At 46.5% G+C, this 23,420-nt stretch overlaps 1 protein-coding gene across 2 annotated transcripts in view; it reads left to right on the top strand.

The window, feature by feature from the left end:
- The window catches only part of HEATR5B (HEAT repeat containing 5B), a 94,157-nt gene that overhangs the window by 16,581 nt on the left and 54,156 nt on the right, over window positions 1-23,420 (top strand). For both annotated transcript variants that reach the window (XM_040429542.1, XM_040429543.1), the window contains exons 7-21: window positions 1,857-2,014; window positions 2,898-3,147; window positions 3,324-3,479; window positions 3,565-3,815; window positions 6,483-6,594; window positions 15,201-15,353; window positions 16,177-16,276; window positions 16,821-16,930; window positions 18,892-19,055; window positions 19,149-19,324; window positions 19,953-20,058; window positions 20,372-20,562; window positions 22,166-22,325; window positions 22,463-22,652; window positions 23,131-23,300. In XM_040429542.1, coding sequence (XP_040285476.1) covers window positions 1,857-2,014; window positions 2,898-3,147; window positions 3,324-3,479; window positions 3,565-3,815; window positions 6,483-6,594; window positions 15,201-15,353; window positions 16,177-16,276; window positions 16,821-16,930; window positions 18,892-19,055; window positions 19,149-19,324; window positions 19,953-20,058; window positions 20,372-20,562; window positions 22,166-22,325; window positions 22,463-22,652; window positions 23,131-23,300 — 2,447 coding nt within the window. The remainder of the gene's footprint in view (window positions 1-1,856; window positions 2,015-2,897; window positions 3,148-3,323; window positions 3,480-3,564; window positions 3,816-6,482; window positions 6,595-15,200; window positions 15,354-16,176; window positions 16,277-16,820; window positions 16,931-18,891; window positions 19,056-19,148; window positions 19,325-19,952; window positions 20,059-20,371; window positions 20,563-22,165; window positions 22,326-22,462; window positions 22,653-23,130; window positions 23,301-23,420) is intronic.

A 23,420-nucleotide genomic window follows, 5' to 3' on the forward strand; every position in this document is an offset into this window, starting at 1 on the left:
TCCAAATGCGTTCAGTGTTACTATGGCACCCAGGACGCTATTAAAGTCCTGGTTGCCATAGTAGGAGCGGGGAGCGGGGGAGCGGTATACTTACAGTCCGTGCGGCTCCCCGGGCGCTCCAGAATGACGTCAGAGCGCCCCATGCGCATGGATGACGTGATCCATGTGATCACATGATCCATGCGCTTGGGGCGCCATGACGTCACTCTGAAGCGCCCCGGGAGCCGCACAGACGGTAAGTACACTGCTCCCCCGCTCCCCGCTACACTTTACCATGGCTGCCAGGACTTTAGCGTCCCGGCAGCCATGGTAACCACTCTGAAAAAGCTAAATGTCGGCTCCGGCAATGCGCCGAAACGACGTTTAGCTTAAGGCCGGATCCGGATCAATGCCTTTCAATGGGCATTAATTCCGGATCCGGCCTTGCGGCAAGTGTTTCGGATTTTTGGCCGGAGCAAAAAGCGCAGCATGCTGCGGTATTTTCTCCGGCCAAAAAACGTTCCGTTCCGGAACTGAAGACATCCTGATGCATCCTGAACGGATTTCTCTCCATTCAGAATGCATTAGGATAATCCTGATCAGGATTCTTCCGGCATAGAGCCCCGACGACGGAACTCTATGCCGGAAGACAAGAACGCAAGTGTGAAAGAGCCCTAAGACAAAGTAAGAGATATCCTGTAATAATCCATGTAAAGAGCTCACTACAGCGCCCTGTATATTCTAACCCCCAGGCAAGCGTCCCTGTCACCATGGGAACGCTTGCCTGGTTAGAATATACCATCGGATTTGAGTTTTTTACGATCTCACTGAGCTCGAAAAACTCAGATCCGATGGTATATTCTAACCAGGCAAGCGTCCCCGTCACCATGGGAACGCCTGGGGGTTAGAATATTTTATACCATTGGATCTTCTGACTGTTACTCTGCTTGGCCAGCTCGGGGCCCCAACCAGTTCGGGGCCCCAAGCTATTGCTTGTTTTGCCTGGCCTGAGGATCGCGCGATCAGCTATTAGCCGCAGGGAGGAACTTGGAGGTAGCCGCGGCACAAGTGAGGATCGCGCATGCGCGATCAACTCACAGCCGGACTGTAATGCAGAGAGGTGGGGGCGTGGCCAAGGCTGATGACGTTCCGTTTACATGGCTTAGTCACTCCGACAAGCAGAGAGCTCCATGTCAACGGAACGTCACAGCTGATGACGTGGGCGGTCACATGACTGTTTAGTATAGCAGAGAAACGGCATAAGATAGGTACAGTAAGTGATTTAGGAAAACTAATGTATAGGAGAAATAAAGCCATAGAGAGAAATTAAGTTAACTCGGATAACCCCTTTAAGCAGCAACTTTTCCAATTTCCAATATTTATGTAATTCTCAAAACTTTTGGCCACGACTGTAGATTAGCTTTCTGAGCAGATCTCAGTGTGGTGAAGCTATAGTACATAGTGTATATGATATGTAGATGCTAGGACACAACTCTGCCCGCAGCATGTCAATCAATGGGAGGGGGGGAGGGTGTGCAGAGCAAAGGGGTGTTACAAAGCAGTGCCCAAACAATTCAGCCTCCCTCCTGGTGCTCAAACCTGCAAATTTGCATATGAATAAAAACGCAGATTTCTCTGCAGCTGTCTAGCATAGAGACAAAAGAAAGGCATTGTTTTAATCAGCATTATCAGCAAGTACAACTTGTCCCACCTTAGGGTGTGTTCACATGTGGTGTTTTACACTACCAGCAAAGTGGATGAGATTATACAAATCCATAGCAGGACCCATCCCGTGTTAACATACCAATAATCATTGAATTTTCTGTCAGTCTGTGTCAGCTAAACATTTATTTAGTGTCCCATTTTCATTACTAAAGTGATGCGGCAGAATGTGAAGAAAGCTACATTAGAGGAGGTGCTGGAGCTGATGGCAACTGGATTTTTACGTGGAGGTTCTGGATTCCTTAAAAGTGGAGGAGAAATGCTGAAAGGTGGAGGATCCATTAGTCGAGAAGTCAGAGTGGGTGTAACACAGGTGAGTGAAAATCTGATTGGGATAGTTCAGTCAGCAGGGACATCCATCAAGCCAGAGTACAGGTATGCTTGGTCTCTATTCCACTCTCCATTAATAAAAATGGGACATTTGAAAATTGGCAAATGAGAGTGCTAAGAATAACAATGATTGCTCATGTATGGGTGTTACTTTCCAGAAACTACTAAGTAGAACCTATTGCTCAGGCATTCTCCACTTATATACCCTAGTCTGTCATAGAGTAGAGCAAACTAGAGTGTGTGCGCACTGGCTGATTAAGAGCCCGAAAGAGAGCTTGCGTGCACCCTACAGACAAAAAAAACCCCAACCACTAAGGGTCCATTCACACGTCCGCAATTCTGTTCCGCATTTTGCGGAACGGAATTTGCGGACCCATTCGTTTCTATAGGGCAGCACGATGTGCTGCCCGGATCCGGAATTGCGGATCCGCACTTCCGGGTCCACAATTCGATTCTCGGAAAAAAATTGAATATGTCCTATTCTTGCTCGCAATTGCGGACAAAATTAAGCATTTTCTATTAAGTGGAACGCACATTTCCAGTGTCCGTGTTTTGTGGATCCGCAAAACACACACGGACGTGTGAATGGACCCTAAGAGGCAGCCTGACGCCTTCATACAGAGGAGGAGCGTTTGGGCGGCCTGTCTCATGGGAGAAGAAGCCTGGCGGGACCGGACAGCGAGAGGGAGCGGAGGGCACAGGAAACCGCCATACCATCCAGTATCTAAACCCCTATCAACTTTCCAAGTTTATCAGACTTAATGGCGTATCCAATTAATGACGGAGTAGATAACAAGAGATTATGTGAAGAAAACTGAAGTGAGACAAGGAATGTTTTCATCTGTGTGTTTACTTCTCCCTTACAGGCATATGTGATCTTCGTCAAAGCGTTAGGAAGGCAATGGCTGGAGCGCAATTTTGCTACATTTCTCTCTCATGTACTTGACCTTGTGTCACATCCTCGTGCTACACAGACACATGTGGAGGCAGTCTACTCCAGAAGATGCGTGTCCTTTATTCTCAGAGCCACAGTTGGCAGTTTGCTAGGAGAAAAGGCTCAAAATGCAGCAGCTAAAGAAATATGCCAGGCTATTAGCAAACAAATGAAATCTGTCGGTAAGAAACCTATAATTATTTTTTTCTAATGCCAGCTTTCTCGACAATAACGGCTATTTCCTGTGGTTCCAGCAGTTGAAACCCCTCTGATAATTTCATTGTCAAGGGAACAAATGTGTCAGCCCTAGTACACTGTTGCACCCACTCTATCGGCAATCTTTACTTTTGTTTTGCAGAGGCTGTTGTAAATGATGCCAACAATGAGAACAAAGTTGGCACTGCAGATGTGTCTGCCAGTCAGCATGTCATGGTATGTGCACTGCAAGAGCTGGGAAGCCTTGTTCAGAGTCTGAACTCTACTGCATCTCCTCTTATACAGGAGCAGTCCATAGGTAACTGATCAGTCCCATATCATACGTGCTCTCTCTGAACCATGCATACATAATCATGTTTGGTTCATTTCTGTTTTATACACAGGACTTCTAGATACTGTCACCTCTGTGCTTCTTCACCCCAGCATGGCAGCAAGGCTGGCAGCTGCATGGTGTCTACGTTGTGTTGCTGTGGCGCTACCCTTTCAGCTTACTCCACTCTTGGATAGATGTGCAGAGAGACTTAACAACCTAAAAAATTCACCTGAAGCTGTTAGTGGGTACAGCTTTGCTATGGCTGCTCTGCTTGGAGGTGTACATCAGTGCCCCTTGGGCATCCCTCACTCCAAAGGAAAGGTAAGAAAAATCTATCCACCTTTTGGGGAAAAATAAAAGTTGTTAAAGGGTTATTCCCATCTTGACATTTTTGGCATATCCACAGGATATACCAAGAATGTCTGTCTGGTGCGGATTCCAACTCTGGGATCCACTCCCATCTTGAGAACAGGACCCCTTCTCTTGCCCACGTCTCGGCTATTTTTGGAACTCCCATAGAAATGAATAGAGAGGGCAGTGTATGTGCGGCAACAAGATGGGGCCCCTATCTATCAGGCATTTAAAGCAGATCATGTGAAAATGCCCTAAATGAGAATACCCCAATAACAGTTTTATTGTACCTCTTTCCGCTTCACATCACTTTCTTTTTGGGACAATTGATACTGTCATTTCTACATATAATATATATATATATATATATATATATATATATATATATATATATATATATATATATATGTGTGTCTGCAAATACCGCAGCAGCACAGTCGGATGGTATGAACTGGGTGCAACTCCTCCAGGAGACCGACTAAACCTCCAACGTATATATTTTCCAAAGAACGAGGCAGCACTTCTAGATTGACGTGAAAAGGGTGAAGACCCCAAACTTTAATTCCCCAGCAACGTTTCAGCCTTCTCAATGAGGCCTTTGTCAAGCTATACAACAGTGCAATCACAGGGTATTTATACCCACAAATCAGTGCAATCAGATCACAATTGTATAATTAGTGAAATCACATGATGTCAAAATGGTGCTTAGTCACATGACAATCTTTACAATAGATCAATAAAACATACAAAAAGTTCCATATCTGTGTACAATTCAATATTTGTGTAAAATCCTTACATTCAATACAGATAATTATATATCTTTTTCCTGTAAAAATCCCTGATAATGCTATTGATCTACACTCAAAGAAGGCTGCTTAAAACTCTAAAGCCTCTTGCTATTAGAGCTCTTAATATTTGTTCAACCTCCCCCCCGCCCATTGAAATAGACAAGCATGTTTGGTTGAGCCAATACAGCATGTTAATGGCATGGTTGGGAATAGCTGTGAGCTGAACAAATGTTTAACCGACAGACAGCAATTATTTTTGTATGGCCGGCATATTATTCTGTGGACTGACTGCATGCACATATTTGTGTCCAGCTTACTAAAGAGCCATTACTTACAGTCCTTATGGAAGAGAATGAATACTGTTTTTTCTTCCTAAGTAATTATACCGTTATTGTGACTGAATGTGTTGAAAAAAAGAAACTGTAATTCAAAGCCTCTCCAACAACACATCTCCACATAGGGTTAGGATTACCCAGGGCCCCCTTAAAGGAGTTTTCCCCGGGAATTTTATACTGATAGGTCATCAGTATCTGATCGGTGGGGGTATGACAACTGAGACCCTCACCGATCAGCTGTTTGAGATAGTAGCGGCGCTCCTGTGAGCGTTGCAGCCTTTTCGTGCTTTTCCTCGGCCAAGTGATGACACGTGGCCTAGGAGCGGCTCAGCCACATACAAGTGAATGGGGCTGAGCTCCAATACCAAGCACAGCCGCTATACAATGTACGGCGCTGGCCATGGTGAGCTGTGAGAAGGTAGCACTGCTACCATCTCAAAACAGCTGATCGGTGGGGTTCCGGAGTGTTGCACCCCCACCGATCAGATACTGATGACCTATCTTGAGGATAAGTCATCAGTATAAAGGTCCTGGAAAACCCTTTTAACTAAAGTCAAAGCAGATTTTCAGCTTTTGTTTACTGCCTAGCCCTTATTACAGGAGCATAAGATATAGGAAATCTTTAGAACTAAATATCAAAGGGGTTGTGCAGTGTGATGATGCTGATGACCTATCCCTGCTGTCCAGCTTGTAGCGGCGGTGCAGTGTAACTACAACGGCTCGTCCCAAGTGAACAAAGCAAGCAGTTGTAATTGCACTGCGCAGGTGATACAAGCTGGACAGCATGCAGTTAAACAGTGAGGTGGACACAGCACTTCAGCCTCTTCAAATAGCTGGTTGGCTGGGCTGCCGGGAGTCAGACCCTTGCCAATCTGATATAGATGACCTATCAAGAGGACATCACACTGCACAACCCTTTTTAAAGACATTAGGAGGAATTTACGATTGGCCAGTGCACCAGTTTTCTGTCGTACAAAATGTAATCCTGTGTCTGTGGAGAGGGTATAACCCACCTGGGTGGACCCAACACTTCTTTTGTACTAGAGGTAGCCGGGCATTTACCCTTGGTGCCGTCTCCCCAAGAGCAGTAAGTATAAAAATCCAATTTTGTGCAAAAATGTATGACTTTTTTGTGACTTTCCACCACTCGCCACTTTTCAAAAAGCAAGCAAGACCATCATTGATCAAACAAATTTACTATAATGTATACCAGAAACTGTACGGCAGCAGTTAAGTTAAAATGGTTTTCCAAGATTTTCATATTGATGGTTTAGGATAGGCCATTAATTCAGTTCCAACGCTAGTCAGGATCAGCAGGATTGTGGGGTGTTGGACTTATTGATGGCCTATCCTGAAAATCCCTTTTAATATATGATTTTTTTTTTAAAAAATTTATACTGCATATACAGGTATGTGATCATAATATAGATTGCTATATCCTATAGAATACTATATCCTATAAAAAAAAAAATATATATATATATAATAAAGCTTTTTTTCTTTTTCTTTTACAGATGATGGTCAGTATAGCTGAGGACCTGCTGCGTACAGCATCACAGAACAGCAGACTCTCTCTGCAGCGCACACAGGCTGGCTGGTTGCTCCTTGGTGCCCTGATGACCTTAGGTAAGTGCTCTTTGGTTTCTAAACAATCAATCAACAACTTTAGAAATGTTTCCTTAAAGGGGTTGGCCACTTTCTGGTTATTGTTGACCAAAGTGTGTATAAGATGATTTCTCGCCCAGTTTCCTTGGGGGACACAGAAGACCTTGGGTATAGCTCATCTCCATAGGAGGCGTGACACTAAGTGAAAGCTGTTAAGCCCCTCCTCCACAGCTATACCCTCAGCCTGGAGAGAGAGACTGCCAGTTTTTTGCTTAGTGTCCAAGGAGGCAAGACACTCCCTGCTCTGCAGGGCTGTATTCTCCTTGTTTAAATTTTAGATTTTTACTTTTTTATTTTCTTTTTGTTCCAGATCATCAGGGATAACAGAGTCGCACTAGACCTCTCTGTTCTCCCGGGGTTGAGCTGCGCCAGTGCCGGTCACCCGCACTGCTGCCTCCCCCACAGAAGGCAAGGTGGACCAGGGCAGCCTAGCTCCCCTGCATCCCGCCAGCCCAAGGGTCGCCCGCACGCCAAGTCCCTCTTCCAGCGTCCTGCCACTACGGTGCCAGTAGCTGAAGGGGCGACCCTGCTGGAATGGACCGAGGGTGAAGACGGCTGTGGTAAGAGAGAGGCTTCTCCAGCCCTACGTCCCCGTCGCCCCCGGTCTCCTGCGTGCCTGACCCCCATACTGGGCCTCTAGTCCCCTGCTGGATCTATGCTGGCACCTGCAGAGCGGCAATCTCCTTCTGCCTTACCCCCCCCCCCCTGCCTGGCTCCCATAGACATGCAGCCAGTGGCTGTCTCCACAGCCAGCTACAGAAGCGGCAACATAGTTTATTTCTACCACAGGCACCCGGTCTCTGGGTCCCCCCCATCTCCTACCGGAGTGTTGCTCAAGGCCTGAGGCTCCTGACGGCTGTGGAGTGAGGCCTCGCCTCCGGCCGACATTGGTACTCTGGTGCGACCGGGCGCCGCAAAAATCTTAGCCCAGGCTCCGCGGCCTGCTAGGCCGCCATTCCGGGTCCCTGACTCTTCCGGCCGGCAGGGTGGGCTCCCGCGGCCGGCAAGCCGCCATTCCGAGCCCCTGACTCTTCCGGCCGGCAGGGTGGGCTCCCGCGGCCGGCAAGCCGCCATTCCGGGCCCCTGACTCTTCCGGCCGGCGGGGTGGGCTCCCGCGGCCGGCAAGCCGCTATTCCGGGCCCCTGACTCTTCCGGCCGGCGGGGTGGGCTCCCGCGGCCGGCAAGCCGCCATTCCGGCCGGCGGGGTGGGCTCCCGCGGCCGGCTTTGGGCTTGACTTCAGCAGGCACCCGCGGCCGGTTTGATGCGCCACTCCGCCTCAGGTTCCGGCGGTACATACCGGGCGCCGCAAATTTAGACCCCGGCCTCACGGCCTGCTAGGCCGCAAAATTCCGGCCTCTGGTGGAGGGGGCGGGAACTTCTCCAGGCGCGAATTTTTCCCGCCGGGAGGTTCCTCCGCCCCCAGGGGATCGCAGCGCCGCCCTCCAGGCCGGATCCATGTTAACCCTTTTGGGTACAGGCCGGCTCCCAATGGGCCTGTATGGCTGGCCCCCCCCTTTTTTCCTGACTATCTGTGCCCCTATATGGTGGCCCCCTTTAGCCTCAGAGAGGCTGTGTTTTTAATAAAAAAAAAATATATATATATATAATAACAGATTTCTATTGGACTGCGCAGGACGCTGCAGCCTCATCAGTAGTGCTGCATGTCTGCATGCCCTCTTTCCACAGGCGGCATAGTGTTGCGCTCCCAACCTGCGTCGGTGCTAGGGCATTTCCCCTTTTAGGCAGTTTTCCTGCCCTCTTCCAGGATACGGCGCTGGCCAAGTGCATGCGGCCCTTCCGTAGGCAGCATTCATCATCTCTCCAGTTATGGTGCCTGCCATGTGCATCCCCCCCCTCCTAGGCGGGATACTGCACTCTCCCTGGCTGCCGGCTGGCCATGTGCATGACCCCCTTTTAGGCGGAATGCTGCACCTTCACCGGATACGGTGCTGGCCATGTGCATGACCCCCTTCCTAGGCGGAATGCTGCACTCTCTATGGATTTGCTGCCGGCCATGTGCGTGACCCCCTTCTCTAAGCGGAACGCTGCACTCTCACTGGATTCACTGCCGGCCATGTGCGTGACCCCCTTCCATGGGCGGAACGCAGCGCTCTCACTGGATTCGCTGTCGGCCATGTGCGTGACCCCCTTCTTAGGCGGAACGCTACACTCTCACTGGATCTGTTGCCGATCGTGTGCATGACCCCCCTTTTTAGGCGGAATACTGCACTCTCACCGGATTCGGTACTGGCTATGTGCACGACCCCCTTCCATAGGCGGAACGCTGCACTCTCTCTGATGTGCTATGATGAACTTATGTACTATGTTACTATGCTGCACTCTCACTGGTTCCGCTGCCGGCCATAGGCATGATTCAGGCAGCATACATACATCCCTCTGTCTGTGGTTGTTTTCTCGCAGGTACGTTGCTGGCCATGTGTAAGTACCCCATACATGGCGGGGTGCTTGCACTCTCGCAGGATCCGCTGTCGGCCATATGCATGACCCCTATTCCGTGGGCGGTGTACGCACTCTCGCTGGATTCGCTGCCTGCCATGGGCATGCCTTCCTTCCTCAGGTGACATACACACATTCTCACTGACTGTGTTTGTCTCTCACCAGTGCGTTGCTGGCCATGTGTATGACTCCCATACATGGCGGGTGCACGCACTCTCCCTGGATGAGATGCTGGCCATGTGCATTACCCCCCCTTTTTTCTGGGCGGCATGCTACACTCTCACCGGATACCTTGCTGGCCATGAGCATGGCCCTCTAACATGGGTGGAACGCTTGCACTCCCATTGGATACGGTGCTGGCCTTGTGCGTGGCCACCCCTCATACCATGGGCAGAATTTGGCACGCTCATGAGATTTACGGCTGTCCTTGTATGACTGTGCTGGACTTGTACATGTCCCCCTTCATTGGCAGAGTAGTAGCACTCTCGCTAAATCAGTGTTGGGTGTATTATTGCACACTCACTTAATGCTAGGATAACCCTGTGCATGTTCCCCTTTCACTAGGTGGACCTCCTGCGTTCCTGCTAGATTATAGGGTATGTCCTGCTTCTCTGAAGTAGGTACGGCCTTAGGCATCACTCCCTTTTGGGACCGGCCTTTGCACTCTTGCAGACTGCAGTTTGCCAGATACAATTTCCCCCCTTTCGGGGCGGACTGCTTGCGTTCCATCGCATGCTATACTAGGCTTGTGCATAACTCCCTTTCAGGTTGCACTTTGCAATTCCGTACATGCTGTGGCACTCTGTGGCGAGCCCCCTTTTTCGCTGAATTAACCTTTTTGCAGTGAGCGAACGTTCTTGTGCGTTGTTTGGGCCGTTTATGCCTTCTCCTCCTGTAGGTGGGTTGGCCTTCTCACTGCTTACGGGCTGCTCGTACGTATGCCTCACCTGCTTCCTGCGGCATACTTTTGTTTTCTTGGGATACGATGCTGGCCGCAAGCCTTGCACTCGTCTCTAAGGAGTTCATTCTGTCCACCTGACCCGGACGGGCTCTACTTGCTCTCTGCTGCACGGAGCTGGGTGGTACTCATTCATTTAGTTGGCCCTTCATCCCAGGGAGTGTTCGTGGTTCCTAGATGCGTGCCCATTCGTCCTTCCGCGGTATTGCTTCCCTGCGTTAGTGGTCACATGGTCGGGAGTGCTGTTGTCTGGAGCGCCCCTCGAATTCTTCGTTGGCTCTGGCAGGACTGCGGTTCCCTTGCCTGCTGCAATTTCCTCCTCTTCGGATGTAGTGTGGTATGAGTCCTTCCTCTTGGCGCCTCTACGCTTCAGTCTGATCTGCTACCAGGTGCGGGCTGCTTTTCTCGGGAAGGTCACCCAAATTCTCTTGGGTGCTCGATTACCCAGGTCCGGAGGACCTCCACCTTGGGTTCTTCAGGGTATTCGCCTTCTGCGAGGCGGTGAACCGGGCATCTCACAGTGTAGCAGGGTTCTGCTTTTGAGCTGTCCTATGGCTTCCCTGTTGCCCACTCCTCCTTTCGATTGGAGGGTGTTATGCCGGCCTCTGTCTCGACTACCTTATCTCGCCGGCTCTGTTTGGCTCCCGCTCGGTACAGATCACTCCGATGTGGCTTCTGTCCCGCCAGACTTCAGAGGCTGTTCCTTCACTGTCCTCCCCTCTGGGGAGAGCATGGTTGTTCATGTGGATGGTTCCGGTGTTCCTTTTGGCCTCGTACTGTCTCCCTTGTCCACACTGGCTGTATTAGCTGTGCCTATTTACCGAGTCTACCGCGTTCTGTCCTCCCGCTGAGTGCAGATTGCGTGGTCCATTCTAAGTCAATGGTCCTGCTGTAGACTTACCTTCTCGGTAACTTGGGGGGACTACCTTTCGGTCCAGATTGTCCTTTGATCTCCCACACCGGGACTGTAGAACATGGCTACATCAGCATGGACTTTAGCCTGTCTTGTCCTGGCATCTGGCGGATGCTGGGCGGGCCCTTTGGTTCCTTTCAGTCTGTCCTTCTACTCCCCCGCTAGGGTGGATACGGGACAACGTTGCCCGGGGGCCGACGGGACCAGTTTTGTCGACTTCTGCCCGTGTTACTGGTCTGCGCCTGATCACATTGGTTTTTTTTCGCCCGCTTGCCAGGCGACTCCAGCGGGTTTGCTACTGTCCGCTCCTGGCTGTATTTCGTCCAGGATCTGTCGTAAGACTTATGGTTCTTTTGTCTGGGGTTCTGTGGGAAGCTGTGCATTCCCCACTCTGACCTTTTCTCTCCCCATGGTTCTGTCTTTTTTCCAGGCCGACCTGGGACTGGGATTCCTTTACTTGAGGTGTCAAGTGTCAGCGCTGTTCTTCCTCTTCCAGCGTTCCCCGGCCCTCTGGGCCTGTCAAGACCTTCTTACTCGAAATGGCTCTTTGGTTCCTCTGTACTGTCCTTCGGTATCGCCCTGGGAACTTCATACTGAGCTCTCGGTGCTCCAATCTTGTCCTTGGAGCCGTTACAGAAGTTCTCTCTACCCCGTCTGTCCTGTACGGTTGTGTTTCCGTATCAGTCGTGTCTCTGACTGGTGCCTGAATGGCCCCTTTTTGTTCTGAGCCTTATGTCTTTTCCCAGGACAGGGCTGTTCTACATCCCGTTCCTTCCTTCTGAAGGTGGTGTTTGCCTTTCGCTTCAACACTTCACCGATTTGGACGTTGTTTGGGCCTTGCCGGTTTTACTTGGAGATCTCCGACTCTTGTCGACGTTTGGTCTCTTGGGTTTCCTGGAGGTCCGCGTTTAGAGTTGACGGACTCCAGGGTGGTTTTCCTCCGCCTTATCAGATTGGCTATTGCTGAGGTTACCGCACCGAGGGCAGGATTCTGCCTTTGCTGTCACCGTTCATTTCACCAGAGCGATCGGTGCCTCCTGGGCCGGAGACATTGGGCTTCGGCCATGCATTTGAGCAGGGCGGCCACAGGTCTTCCGTGCACGCTTTACAGAGTTCTACAGGGTGCATACTCTGGCTTCGGCGTATGCTGCCTTGGTCTGCCTGGGTCTGCAGGCGGCGGTTCCTTGATGCCTTCGGGTGCTTCGCCTTGGAGCTGTGGTCCCTCCCCTTTTGGACTGCTTTTGAACGTCCCAAGGTCTTCTGTGTCCCCCAAGGAAACTGGGCGAGAAAACGAGATTTTTGTATAACTTACCAGTAAAATCTCTTTCTCGCTCTTTCCTTGGGGGACACAGCACCCACCCATTCATTGTTTTTCTCTACACGGTTTCCGAGTTTGTGTTACCCGTTGGGTAGTTGGCTTGTTGGTTCCTTGTTGGACTTTGCCTTTTCTCACTGCTTGGACACGCAACTGGCAGTCTCTCTCTCCAGGCTGAGGGTATAGCTGTGGAGGAGGGGCTTAACAGCTTTCACTTAGTGTCACGCCTCCTATGGAGATGAGCTATACCCAAGGTCTTCTGTGTCCCCCAAGGAAAGAGCGAGAAAGAGATTTTACTGGTAAGTTATACAAAAATCTCGTTTTTATGGCACTTACTAATATAGTCTTTGTTGAAAGTCTGCACCATTTTCTATATTTCATAAGGTACACAATGTCTTTTGTGCTGTCCACACAGAGGTCTTGTTCATAAAATGGCTGCTGATGGAGGGTATAAGAGAGAGAAAGAAAGTATGAGGGTCAGACAGATCTATTGGAGGGAATTCCACTAGATCTGAAAGACTTAAGGCGCCTCAGGTTTATAGGAGTGGGGTGGAAAGAAAGTTGGGTGCTAGGTACTAGAGGCTGCTCCGGGTTTAGTCAGGTGGACAAGGGTGTCTGCCTGTATAGAATATGGTAGTATGCCAAAATAGGGGGACGGGTGGGTGGCGAAACCTCCAGGTCTCACCTATTTCTGAATAAAACCCTTTTGGGCGCCAGTAGTGGTTGATTGATAATGGTGGTTTAGCAAGTTAAGTATGTAATAGGTTTTGCATCAGCTTTATATTTGTAAAAAAGGAGTGAAGGTAAAGGGATGTGTATAGAGATATCTATGTGTAGGATAAAAATGTATATATATACACACACACATCTGTAAAAAAAATCTGCATAAGAGATCAAATGATTGTGCACATATATAAATTCTGCTGAAAGGATAAAAATTGTACACATAGGTAGGATCACTGCATACCGTCTCGAGTGCCTGAGACCGTATTCTGCAGTATCGTACACAATATAGTGTGGTACAGTTTAGGCAAATCAATAGGTAAAACAATTTTTGTTTAAAAGGATACCAATACATATATTAATGTGGTATCGTGGGTAAATTACTCACTTCACGAGGGGGGCAGTTTACCAGGATAAGCATAATACACCTGTAAACCGAGTACCCCCCCAGCCTGAATCGCTTCTAGAGTTTTAACGGATGAAGGCAGCCAATCACACGGGTGCTTCTCTTCAAAGGTCTTTATTGCATGTACATAGATATCCGGCTCAACGCGTTTCGGGACAGGCACGTCCCTTAATCAGGAGCAATAGTGTCCCTGTGTATGGTCACAGGTATTTATACCCTAAATGTCCTATTGAAATGTTTGTTAAAATGGCCACTAATTGGCAGATGGGCGACAAAAAACGAAAAAACGGCGCCAAAATTGTATTGGGGGACCGCCCATGTGTAGTAAAGGGCGTTTTCTAGCCGATCTATGCGGCCGGCCGAAAGGGGGAGTGCCCGGCTGTGCTTTTTTTGCATGACCGGAAGTTGGTGCGTTCCAAGCTGGGGCGCATTGTAGCTTCCGGGCGTAGCGGCGCCTGAAGTATATCGGGGGACCGCCCATGTGAGCTAAAGGGCGTCTCTCGCCGATCTGTGTAGCCGGCCGGAAGGAGGAGTGCGTCTGGCTGCGCTTTTGCGCATGACCGGAAGTTGGTGCGTTCCAAGCTGGAACGCATCGTGGTGTCCGGTCTGGTGATGGTTTCCTTGATGTCTTTCTAGGGGCGGTGCATATATCCGGAAGTTCGGCTTTGCGTTCCAAGCTGGAACGCATATGGGGCTTCCGGTTTTAGCGATCTTTACTTTCTCTATTTTTTGCTGTTTGGGCTATCTGGTCAGATCAAGCTTCATGATTAGGGGGCATTGTGTATAGTGGGTGGAATCCTCTCTGGGGTATATAGACAGGGCTTTTCAGTATCGTAAGAAGATTTGTGGTGATAGATCTTTTATGGTGGCATAAATATAGTATGCCATATGTAAGGCTCCTATAGAGTCATTTTTGTTTTATTCTAAAATCGTATGGGGATCGGTGTGGGGCTGATATTAGGCGAATATTAGTGGGGACAAATCGGGAAAGGGGGGGGGAGAAAGGCGGGGGGGTTGTTAACCTTTATTTAGGTTTGTCGGTAGGGTACGTCATGGACTGAATTTATAAATAAATGAGAAATATTTCCAAAAATATTTTAAAAAAGTATTAAAAAAATATATTTAAAAAAGTTGAGAGATATAAATATTAAAAAAGTGGTGAAAGTGAAAATAAAAAATGGGAATGGTTCTGGTGATGAGGTCGTTTACCTCAGGGTACAATGGGTTCGAGTTTAATGGTCCGAGACATATGTGTTTAATATTTAAATAAATAAATAAATGAATGTGAAATTAGTTTGCTCTATTTGTGTTGTTTTTTCTTTAAAATCCTGTGTGCATATATATATGTATATATAAGCAGATATATGTGTGTATATGTGATGGAGGGTCATGTGACCAGGCAAATCACCTCCATGTGATGTCTCCTACATTCAGATACACTGCCCCACCATCTGCACTTTTTCTGTTTGGAGTTTAGTGCAGGTGCAGGGTGTTTGGATGGAGGAGACATCACATGGAGGTGATTTGCCTGGTCACATGACCCTCCATATGCAGCCATTTTATGGACAAGATCTCTGTGTGGACAGCACAAAAGACATTGTGTACCTTTTATAAAATACAGAAAAATGGTGCAGAATTTGAACATAGGCTATATTGGTAAGTGTCATATAATTATCTTATATCCACATTGGTCAACAATAACCAGTAAGTGGCCAACCCCTTTAATTGTTGTGGCTATTGTGTGGTTTATTACAGTGGTTTGTAAACCTATAGTATGCATATGTTCATTTCTAGGTCCCTCGGTTGTGCGTTACCATCTCCCTAAAATGCTTCTGCTGTGGAGAAATGTCTTCCCTCGTTCCTTGAAAGAGCTGGAGGCTGAAAAAGCTCGGGGAGACTCCTTTACTTGGCAGGTGACTCTGGAAGGCCGTGCTGGAGCACTTTGCGGTAAGACTCTGCTAGTGAATTACTTTAAAGGGATTCTGTCACCTTTTTTTACCCTATAGAACTGCGGACATGCACGGCTAGATCGCCACTAGCATGTCCGCAATATACTTGTCCCATATCTCTGAGTGCTTTTATTTAGGGGAAAAAGGTATTTTATATATATGTAAATGAGCCTGGTTAGGAGCCCAAGGGGCCGTACTAACCGTTCTGGAGCCCAGCCACGCCCCCCTGTGAAGGAGCCCTGCACCACCTGTATCCACGAATCTCCTCCTTGCTCACGAAGTCAGATCCTCGTAATCTTGCGATATACAGTTCCTTCCCTGAGGCTGATGCCAGCACAGGGAATGAACACTGTGCCAGCACTGCGCATGCGTGAGTTCGTGTATCACGAGATTACGGCGATCTGACTTCGTGAGCAAGGAGGAGATTCGTGGATACAGGCGGTGCTGGGCTCTTTCACAAGGGGGCATTTCTGGGCTCCAAATCTGTTAGTATGGCCCCTTGGGCTCCTTACCAGGCTCATTTACATATATATCAAATCTTTTTTTCCCCTAAATAAAAGCACTTAAAGATATGGGACAAGTATTTTGCCGACATGTTAGCGGCAATCTAGCCGTGCATGTCCGCAGCTCTATAGAGAAAAAGAGGTGACCGAATCCCTTTAAGAAAGTAACACCATTTTCAGGGAGCAGTAGGATGTTTCTCTGATTTTCACCAGTTCATGTCTTAGTAGCTTCTTCTGCTGCTTTCATCCTTTAAACTTTGTACATTAACATGTTTAGGTAACCGCCAACCCATAACTCAATTATTTTTTTCCTTGTAGCCATGCGTAGTTTTGTTGCTCATTGCCCTGAGCTGCTCACAGAGGATGTGATCAGGAAGCTAATGACACCCATTGAGTGTGCTATGACCATGATGTCTCAGTAAGTAAAGTATTGAATAATGGGCTGTTTGGTACCATCTCGTGTGTGTGTGCAGGACACCTTCAAACTTTGGTTTTCCTAGTCCTGACCTGTACAACTTTCCTTACTGGTTCCAGCCCATCGATGGTATTAATGACTACTGTCCTATATGAGGGTCATATGCCGATGAAGCTGCTGGCGAAGGAGCTGCATGTTGTTTAGGCCATATTTGTCCTGACTGAATCCCCTTCTAGTCCACCTTCAAGGCAATTGAATATAGTATTTCCTGTGTATATTCCATTCAATTATTCAATACAATTTCTGCACAGAATAATATTCTGCAGATTAAAAAAAATATATAAAAAAAAAATAATTTAATTACAGTGGGGCTAATCTGCATGTAGGCCTACTAGCCATTCCATGGCAGAAAATCTAGTTTCAGTTGAAGATTTGTGCCATAGATTATCTAAAAAGCACGCACAGGAAATCTAGATGCTCAGTTTTGCTTTAGAGGGTGAGATGATTTTCAAGTTTTGTCTTTTAGCACTGTTCTCCTTCCCTACAGCATCCTGTCTGTGATTAAGGCTCATGGGGCACACCTAAAGGCCAGTGCTGCTATGGTCCGTCTCAGACTGTACGACATTTTGGCTTTGTTACCTCCAAAGACATATGAAGGTGAGGGCATTTTGTGGTTTTTCTGTGTTGTATGTAGGTCATGGCCCCTATCTATCAGTGGTTTAGGCGTCAATTGCAGCCCTTTTACCAACATTTGCAATGTTTCTCCTGACTAGTCAGACGGATGAGAACAGTGGTCTCCATATGACTTGAAGTAAGCGGAAATGATGCAACTCTACATTTGCTCTTAAAAGGGGAAAAATATGACACATTTGTTAAGAGACTTGAGAGCACCAAATAAGATCATATTTGGCACCCGACACTAGTAATCTGTGCATTCCAATTCTTGTTTTATCACACATATAGTAAGTTACAGATGGAGCATTGGTTAACCTGACAGTCGGTGTGCATTAAAGGCTATGTACACTTTTGGGGGTATTATTTTTATGATTGCATTTTACTCATTTTGGGCTAAAAATCTTTTATAACAAATGTTCAGTGGGTTTTGTGATAAAGGGTTAAATCTTTGCCTAGCTGGGAGCATCTTACTTGCACTTTGAGCCAGTCATCTGGGAGTTATGTATAGTCCTTCTCTGATCTCCTAAGACCTTTTTTTTTTAGCCATATTCTGATCAGTAGGAGGTCAGGAGATGGATAAGCGCTCGATAATGGGATTCAGAGTAAACAGAAAGTGACAGTGTGCATATAGACTGAATTTTAACCCCTGTATCTCAAAAACGGCTGAAGGACCAATTGTAAAAATGTTTTTTAGCCCAAAATGAGTAAAATACAACCATTAAAATATTGCCCTAAAAGGTGTCCATAGCCTTTAAACAGTTGCAGCAAAAGTTCTCTTTATGTTCAGTGGCTTCGGTTTTGTTAGAGGGGTTGTCTCACCTCAGACATTGGTGGCATATCACTAGGATATGCGTAAGCGTTGTCACACTCTATTCATTTGTATGAGAGTGCTGAAAAGAGTGCTGAGTTTGCTATTTCTGGCAGTTCCATAGAGCACTCCCTTAGAAATGAATGGAGGGTGGCTGCGCTTGCGTTGTGCGCTCTCCTTCACTTTAGACACTTCGTTCTACAGATAAGAGCGAGTCCCAGCGGTGGAACCCGCACTGATCTGACATTGGTGGCATACCCTTAGCAATATGCCACCAATGTTTGATGTAAGATAATCCTTTTAAGGCTCAAATTAAAGTTTGCTAAAATTTTGTATTCAATGTGATAAGTTTCACGTTAAAGAATGCTACAACTGTATGTGTCCAGTATATTGCCTCTGACAAGTTATGGCTATTACATATTTGGAAGGTCATAAGGTTGCATGTATTGTAAAACCTGGTCCCTGATCTTAGAACAACCTGAAGTGTTCACTCTATAGCAATGACACATCCAGACCGCTAGACTTTCTCTGTCCTCTCTGCTTACCTTAGGTTTTGCTTGATGGCCGTGTCTTTTTTTCAACTATATTAAATATATGTTTTTCTTGGTGGTCGTGCTGAAAAGTGTGCCAATCATTAAATTATAAGACTTGGGGCTCATTCACACGACCTTATGAATGGTTGCACAATTTTGCAGAATAGGCGCAGACCCATTTTATTTCAATGGGGCCGCAAAAGATGCGGACAGCTGTCCGCATCCGTTGTTCCGTTCCACGCCCCCGCATAAAATATAGAGCTTGTCCTATTCTTGTCCACAATTGCCGACAAGAATAGGCATTTCTATAATGGGCCACCCATTCTGCAAATTGCGGAAGGCACACAAGCACCATCCTTGTGTTTTGCGGATCCGCAATTTGCAGACCGCTAAGCACGGCGTGGTCGCCTGAATGCGCCCTTATATTAGGATAATTGGAATCACTGGAGAACAGTTAGGTGCAGCATCTTACACTTGTTTTTGGTTTGATGCTGTAATACACGTTAATCTGATTGTATCTCAACTGTACGCAGTGCTGCACATTTCTGCAGTATTGTCTTCGGCCCGTTTTTTTTAAGGCTTTCTGAATGTAATTATTCTAGGAAACTTCAATGTGCTTCTTCGTGAACTTGTGGCTGAATTTACCTTAACGGACAACTCTTCCAACACGACCACGTCTTTGCTGCGCTCCCTGTGTCACTATGATGACAGTGTTCTGCTGGGCTCTTGGCTGCAAGAGACAGATCACAAATCAATCGAAGATCAGGTAAGGCAATGTATCTAGTTGACCAATTTTACATAATTAAAATTTTTCATATTTACAGTGATTCAGCTTATTAACCGGAATCTTCTCATTCAGCTTCAACCTAATAGCGCTTCGGGAAGTGGTGCCCTGGAGCATGACCCTTCCTCCATCTACCTGCGTATCCCAGCGGGTGAGGCTGTGCCAGGACCACTGCCTCTTGGAGTTTCCGTCATTGATGCCTCTGTGGCTCTTTTTGGTGTTGTTTTTCCTCATGTGTCATTCAAACACAGGTTAGTATGACAATGTATATGAATGAACATCGTCTATGCTTTTTAATATGAGACCAATGACCTGCGGGCTCCTCCCGCTCTCCAAACGCTGATGGACAGGTTTCGCTCTGCCACTTAGCATATGATGAATATGATTGAACTCCTTGAAGGCTGTGCACTGCGCAGTTTAACATGTAAGTAGCAAAGGTGGGTGCTGGATAGTGCTGAATTGTTCACGCAATGGTCCATATGACAAGGCGGCGCTGTATTCAGGAGTCGCACTGACAGCCTGCAATACCAGAGCTGTACACTGAAATACGGATATATACAGAAATCATGCAATCTCCTGAGATCAAAGCAAGAAAACCTTTCTCAAACAGAACCTTTTGGGAATAGTTTTCCTAGTTTGTTTTCACTGGATTTGCTCTTGGCAATAATTGTATAGCTTCTGTGCAGAGCTGTATATTATTGCAGTCTAAATGCCACCATATTCAGTTGCTCCTCATGTTCTATTTGTGCTGGCTGGTGGATGCAGTACTGTAAATGCTCTAGACTTGGCAGGAGACTTCTTATGTACGTAGGAACATGAAATGTGGACATTTTTCAGCAGGATGCTGATTATAACAAGACCCTTGGCTTTGCTTTCTAGATTACAAATGCTTGATCACTTTGCAGAGTGTGTGAAGCAGGCTAAGGGGGTCCGCCAGCAGTCTGTGCAGCTCAACATCTTTACAGCGGTGCTCAGTGCTCTTAAGGTACACATTTTTTAATCTTTATTCTGTCATTTATAAATGCTTATTTGTGTATATTTATCATGCTCTCCACAGCCTCTACCTAGCGCTGTCATCAGTTTTGCAGGGTCAAAACCGATGACAGACTCCCTTTTAAAGTACATATAGCTAAGAACTGTTAAACCTATTACAGCATACTGTAGGTAAGTAGTAGAATGGTGGACCTAATAAAGTGGCCATGAAGTGTATTGTTGTTTAGTAACAATATTAATTCTAAATGTTATAACAGTAATATTTGGTTCTAAAGATTTCCCGTACCTTATGTTCCTGTAATTAGGGCTTGGCAGAAAACAAAAGCTCTCTGGGTCCAGAAGAAGTACGAAAATCTGCTTTGACTTTAGTTATGGGTGCCCTGGATAATCCTAACCCTATCCTGAGATGTGCCGCTGGAGAGGCCTTGGGCAGGATGGCGCAAGTGGTTGGAGAGGCAACATTTATTGCCAGGATGGCTCAACACAGTTTTGACAAGTGAGTCTGTGAGATCTGACGACATGTGGTGTAGCAGCTAGTCTGAATATAGCTAGTCAGACTAGCTGTTGATGGTATAGGAACCTTCTCTATAAATCGTTAAAATTCTTATTGACACTGCATTGTTCTTCATTTGGTAAAGGGAAAAAGTTTATTACAGGTTTTGGCCTCATGCACACGGCCGTGAGCGGTCCGTGGTATCTCGGCCTGGCATCCTGCTGACAGCAGGAGTGTAGAGCGTCATTGGTTGGTATGACGCCGTGCGCTTCATGCCGCCGCTGCACTACAGTAATACACTCGTATGATCTATACAAATGTATTACTGTAGTGCAGCGGCGGCATGAAGCACACGGCGTCATAGCAACCAATGACGCCATGCGCTCCTGCTGTCAGCAGGATGCCAGGCCGAGATACGGCGGACCGCTCACGGCCGTGGAACACGGCCGTGTGCATGAGGCCTTTGTGTGGTTCTGTCTGTTATTTTTCAGCTCTAACCCATAATGCTATACATGTATGACCTGAGCGTGCAGGGAATGTATGGAGCAGGCTCACGAGCGGAGCGCACTCCATACGCGGTGTGTGCAGGCTGTGTAATACAACAGACACCTGGTCACAAAGACCAGGATTGCAGTGGAGTCATTTACCCCTCAATAGCAACCACGGCTTCTGTACAGACACACAAAGAGTGAGGTCTCCCTCTGTCCTCTTTTCGGAGCACTGACAGCAAAATTGCAGGGCTCCGATCCATAGCTATGACAGCCTGGGGTCTTCTGAAGACTCCCAAGCCTATCTTAGAAATCTGCCTGCTAAGCCGTGCCAGTGGCAGGGCTTGAGAAGCAGCCTATAAGGGTAAATGCACATGTTCAGGATTTATATGTGGACAATGCGCACTGAAATTCGCAGGGAAATCCGTGCTGTCAGTCCGCATCAATTGGTGCGGTTTTGGTCTTCACGCAATCCTTATTGTGTGCATTTAGCTTAAAAATCCCATAGACAACAAAATTTAGCTTGCAAAAAAAAGCTCTAACACAGTTCTGTAGACAGAAATATAAGAAGTTATGGTGTCAGAAAATGACGATGCAAAGAAAATGTTTATTTTTCAAAAGTTTTTATTTTGTAAAAAGTAATAAAACAAAATAAAAAGAAAATAAATTTGGTATCACTCGTACTGACCAGCAAAATAAGGTGGTTGTGTAATTTTAAACGCACAGTAAACACCGTAAAAACAAAATCCCAAAAACATGGCACAATTGTGTTTTTTTTTTAATTCATCCCACAAAGAATTTGTTTCCTGTTTTCCAAGCCCTCATATGGCTAAGAGAATGGAAAATTAAAAAAAATTGTGGCTCTTGGAAGGTGGAGAGGAAAAAACAAAAATGCGAGAAAAAAAATTGGAATCGCATCATACACAGCAAGTGATACCACAGACATTAGACAATCTTTCTGCTGCACATCACCATGGTCAACAGTGTCTCTTAATTACATAATATTTTATACTGTATTTTGTCTTCATTTTACACTGTTATTCAAAGTGTGTGTGTATGTAAATATATATATTTATTTATTTATTTTAATTCTTTTTATTTTATTTTTTCAAATCTAGGCTAAAGTCAGCTCGGGATGTAGTGTCCAGAACAGGCCACTCACTTGCACTTGGCTGCTTGCACCGTTACGTTGGAGGAATTGGGTCAGGGCAGCATCTGAAGACCAGTGTCAGCATTCTCCTTGCACTTGCTCAGGACAGCACTTCGCCAGAAGTTCAGGTGAGAAAACATTATATTTAACTACTTATATGCAACATGGTGCTTTCATTCTGTCCATTGTTTAAGAATGTGTAAATTCACTAGGAGAGGACAGACCATAAATTTAGAAACCTTTTTATTTTTTTATTTCTCCACAGACTTGGTCTCTCCATTCACTTGCACTCATTGTGGATTCAAGTGGTCCAATGTATCGGGGTTATGTGGAACCAACACTTTCTTTAGTGCTTACATTGCTGTTGACTGTCCCTCCTTCACACACAGAGGTGCATCAGTGCTTGGGTCGGTGTTTGGGTGCAATCATAACAACTGTGGGTCCAGAGCTGCAAGGTGAGTGATTATAACATAGGATGACTTGAGGATTAGGTTATTTAAAGGAGTATTCCTTTATTCATAAGATATGCCATCACTTTATGGTCGGTGGGGGTCTGACCTCTGGGACCCCCACTGATCCTGAGAATGAAGGCGGCACAGCAAGGAGTCTCCTTTACCGTGGGATGTAATTTTAAACTAGCACTGTGACCCACTTCTTTCTCAGGATCATTGGGGTTCCAGAGGTTGAGCCCTCATTACTTCATAAAATTAAGAAATATCCATGTCATCACTTTATAAAATGGAAATATATGGTTATGGTTGTGAATGAAGATTAAATCTTTCAACCTTTTGGTTTTAAGCTTTTTATATCCATTCAGAATTCAAACATGCCATGTAAAATGGGATTCTATATCCTCCTGTACCTTATTTGTTTTAGTGGTTTCAGTATCTATAATTGCATGATGGTACAATAATAAACTATATTACTTTACAGGCAATGGGCCAACGATATCCACCATCCGTTCTTCATGCCTTGTGGGCTGTGCAATCATGCAGGATCACTCTGACTCACTCGTCCAGGCTGCTGCCATCTCCTGCCTTCAGCAGCTTCACATGTTCGCCCCTCGTCACGTCAATCTGTCAAGTCTGGTTCCTTGTCTCTGCGTAAGTTTCATGTCCTCTCAATGGAGCTTTTTATTGTCAGAGCACTTGGGTTATTTAATGCAATCATAGCTTTGCTGTTTTAAGTCACAACAGAGAGAGTATAGTGTGCGATTTCTTATG

This window comes from Bufo bufo, chromosome 4 (genome assembly GCF_905171765.1).
Source record: "Bufo bufo chromosome 4, aBufBuf1.1, whole genome shotgun sequence".
NCBI lineage: Eukaryota > Metazoa > Chordata > Amphibia > Anura > Bufonidae > Bufo > Bufo bufo.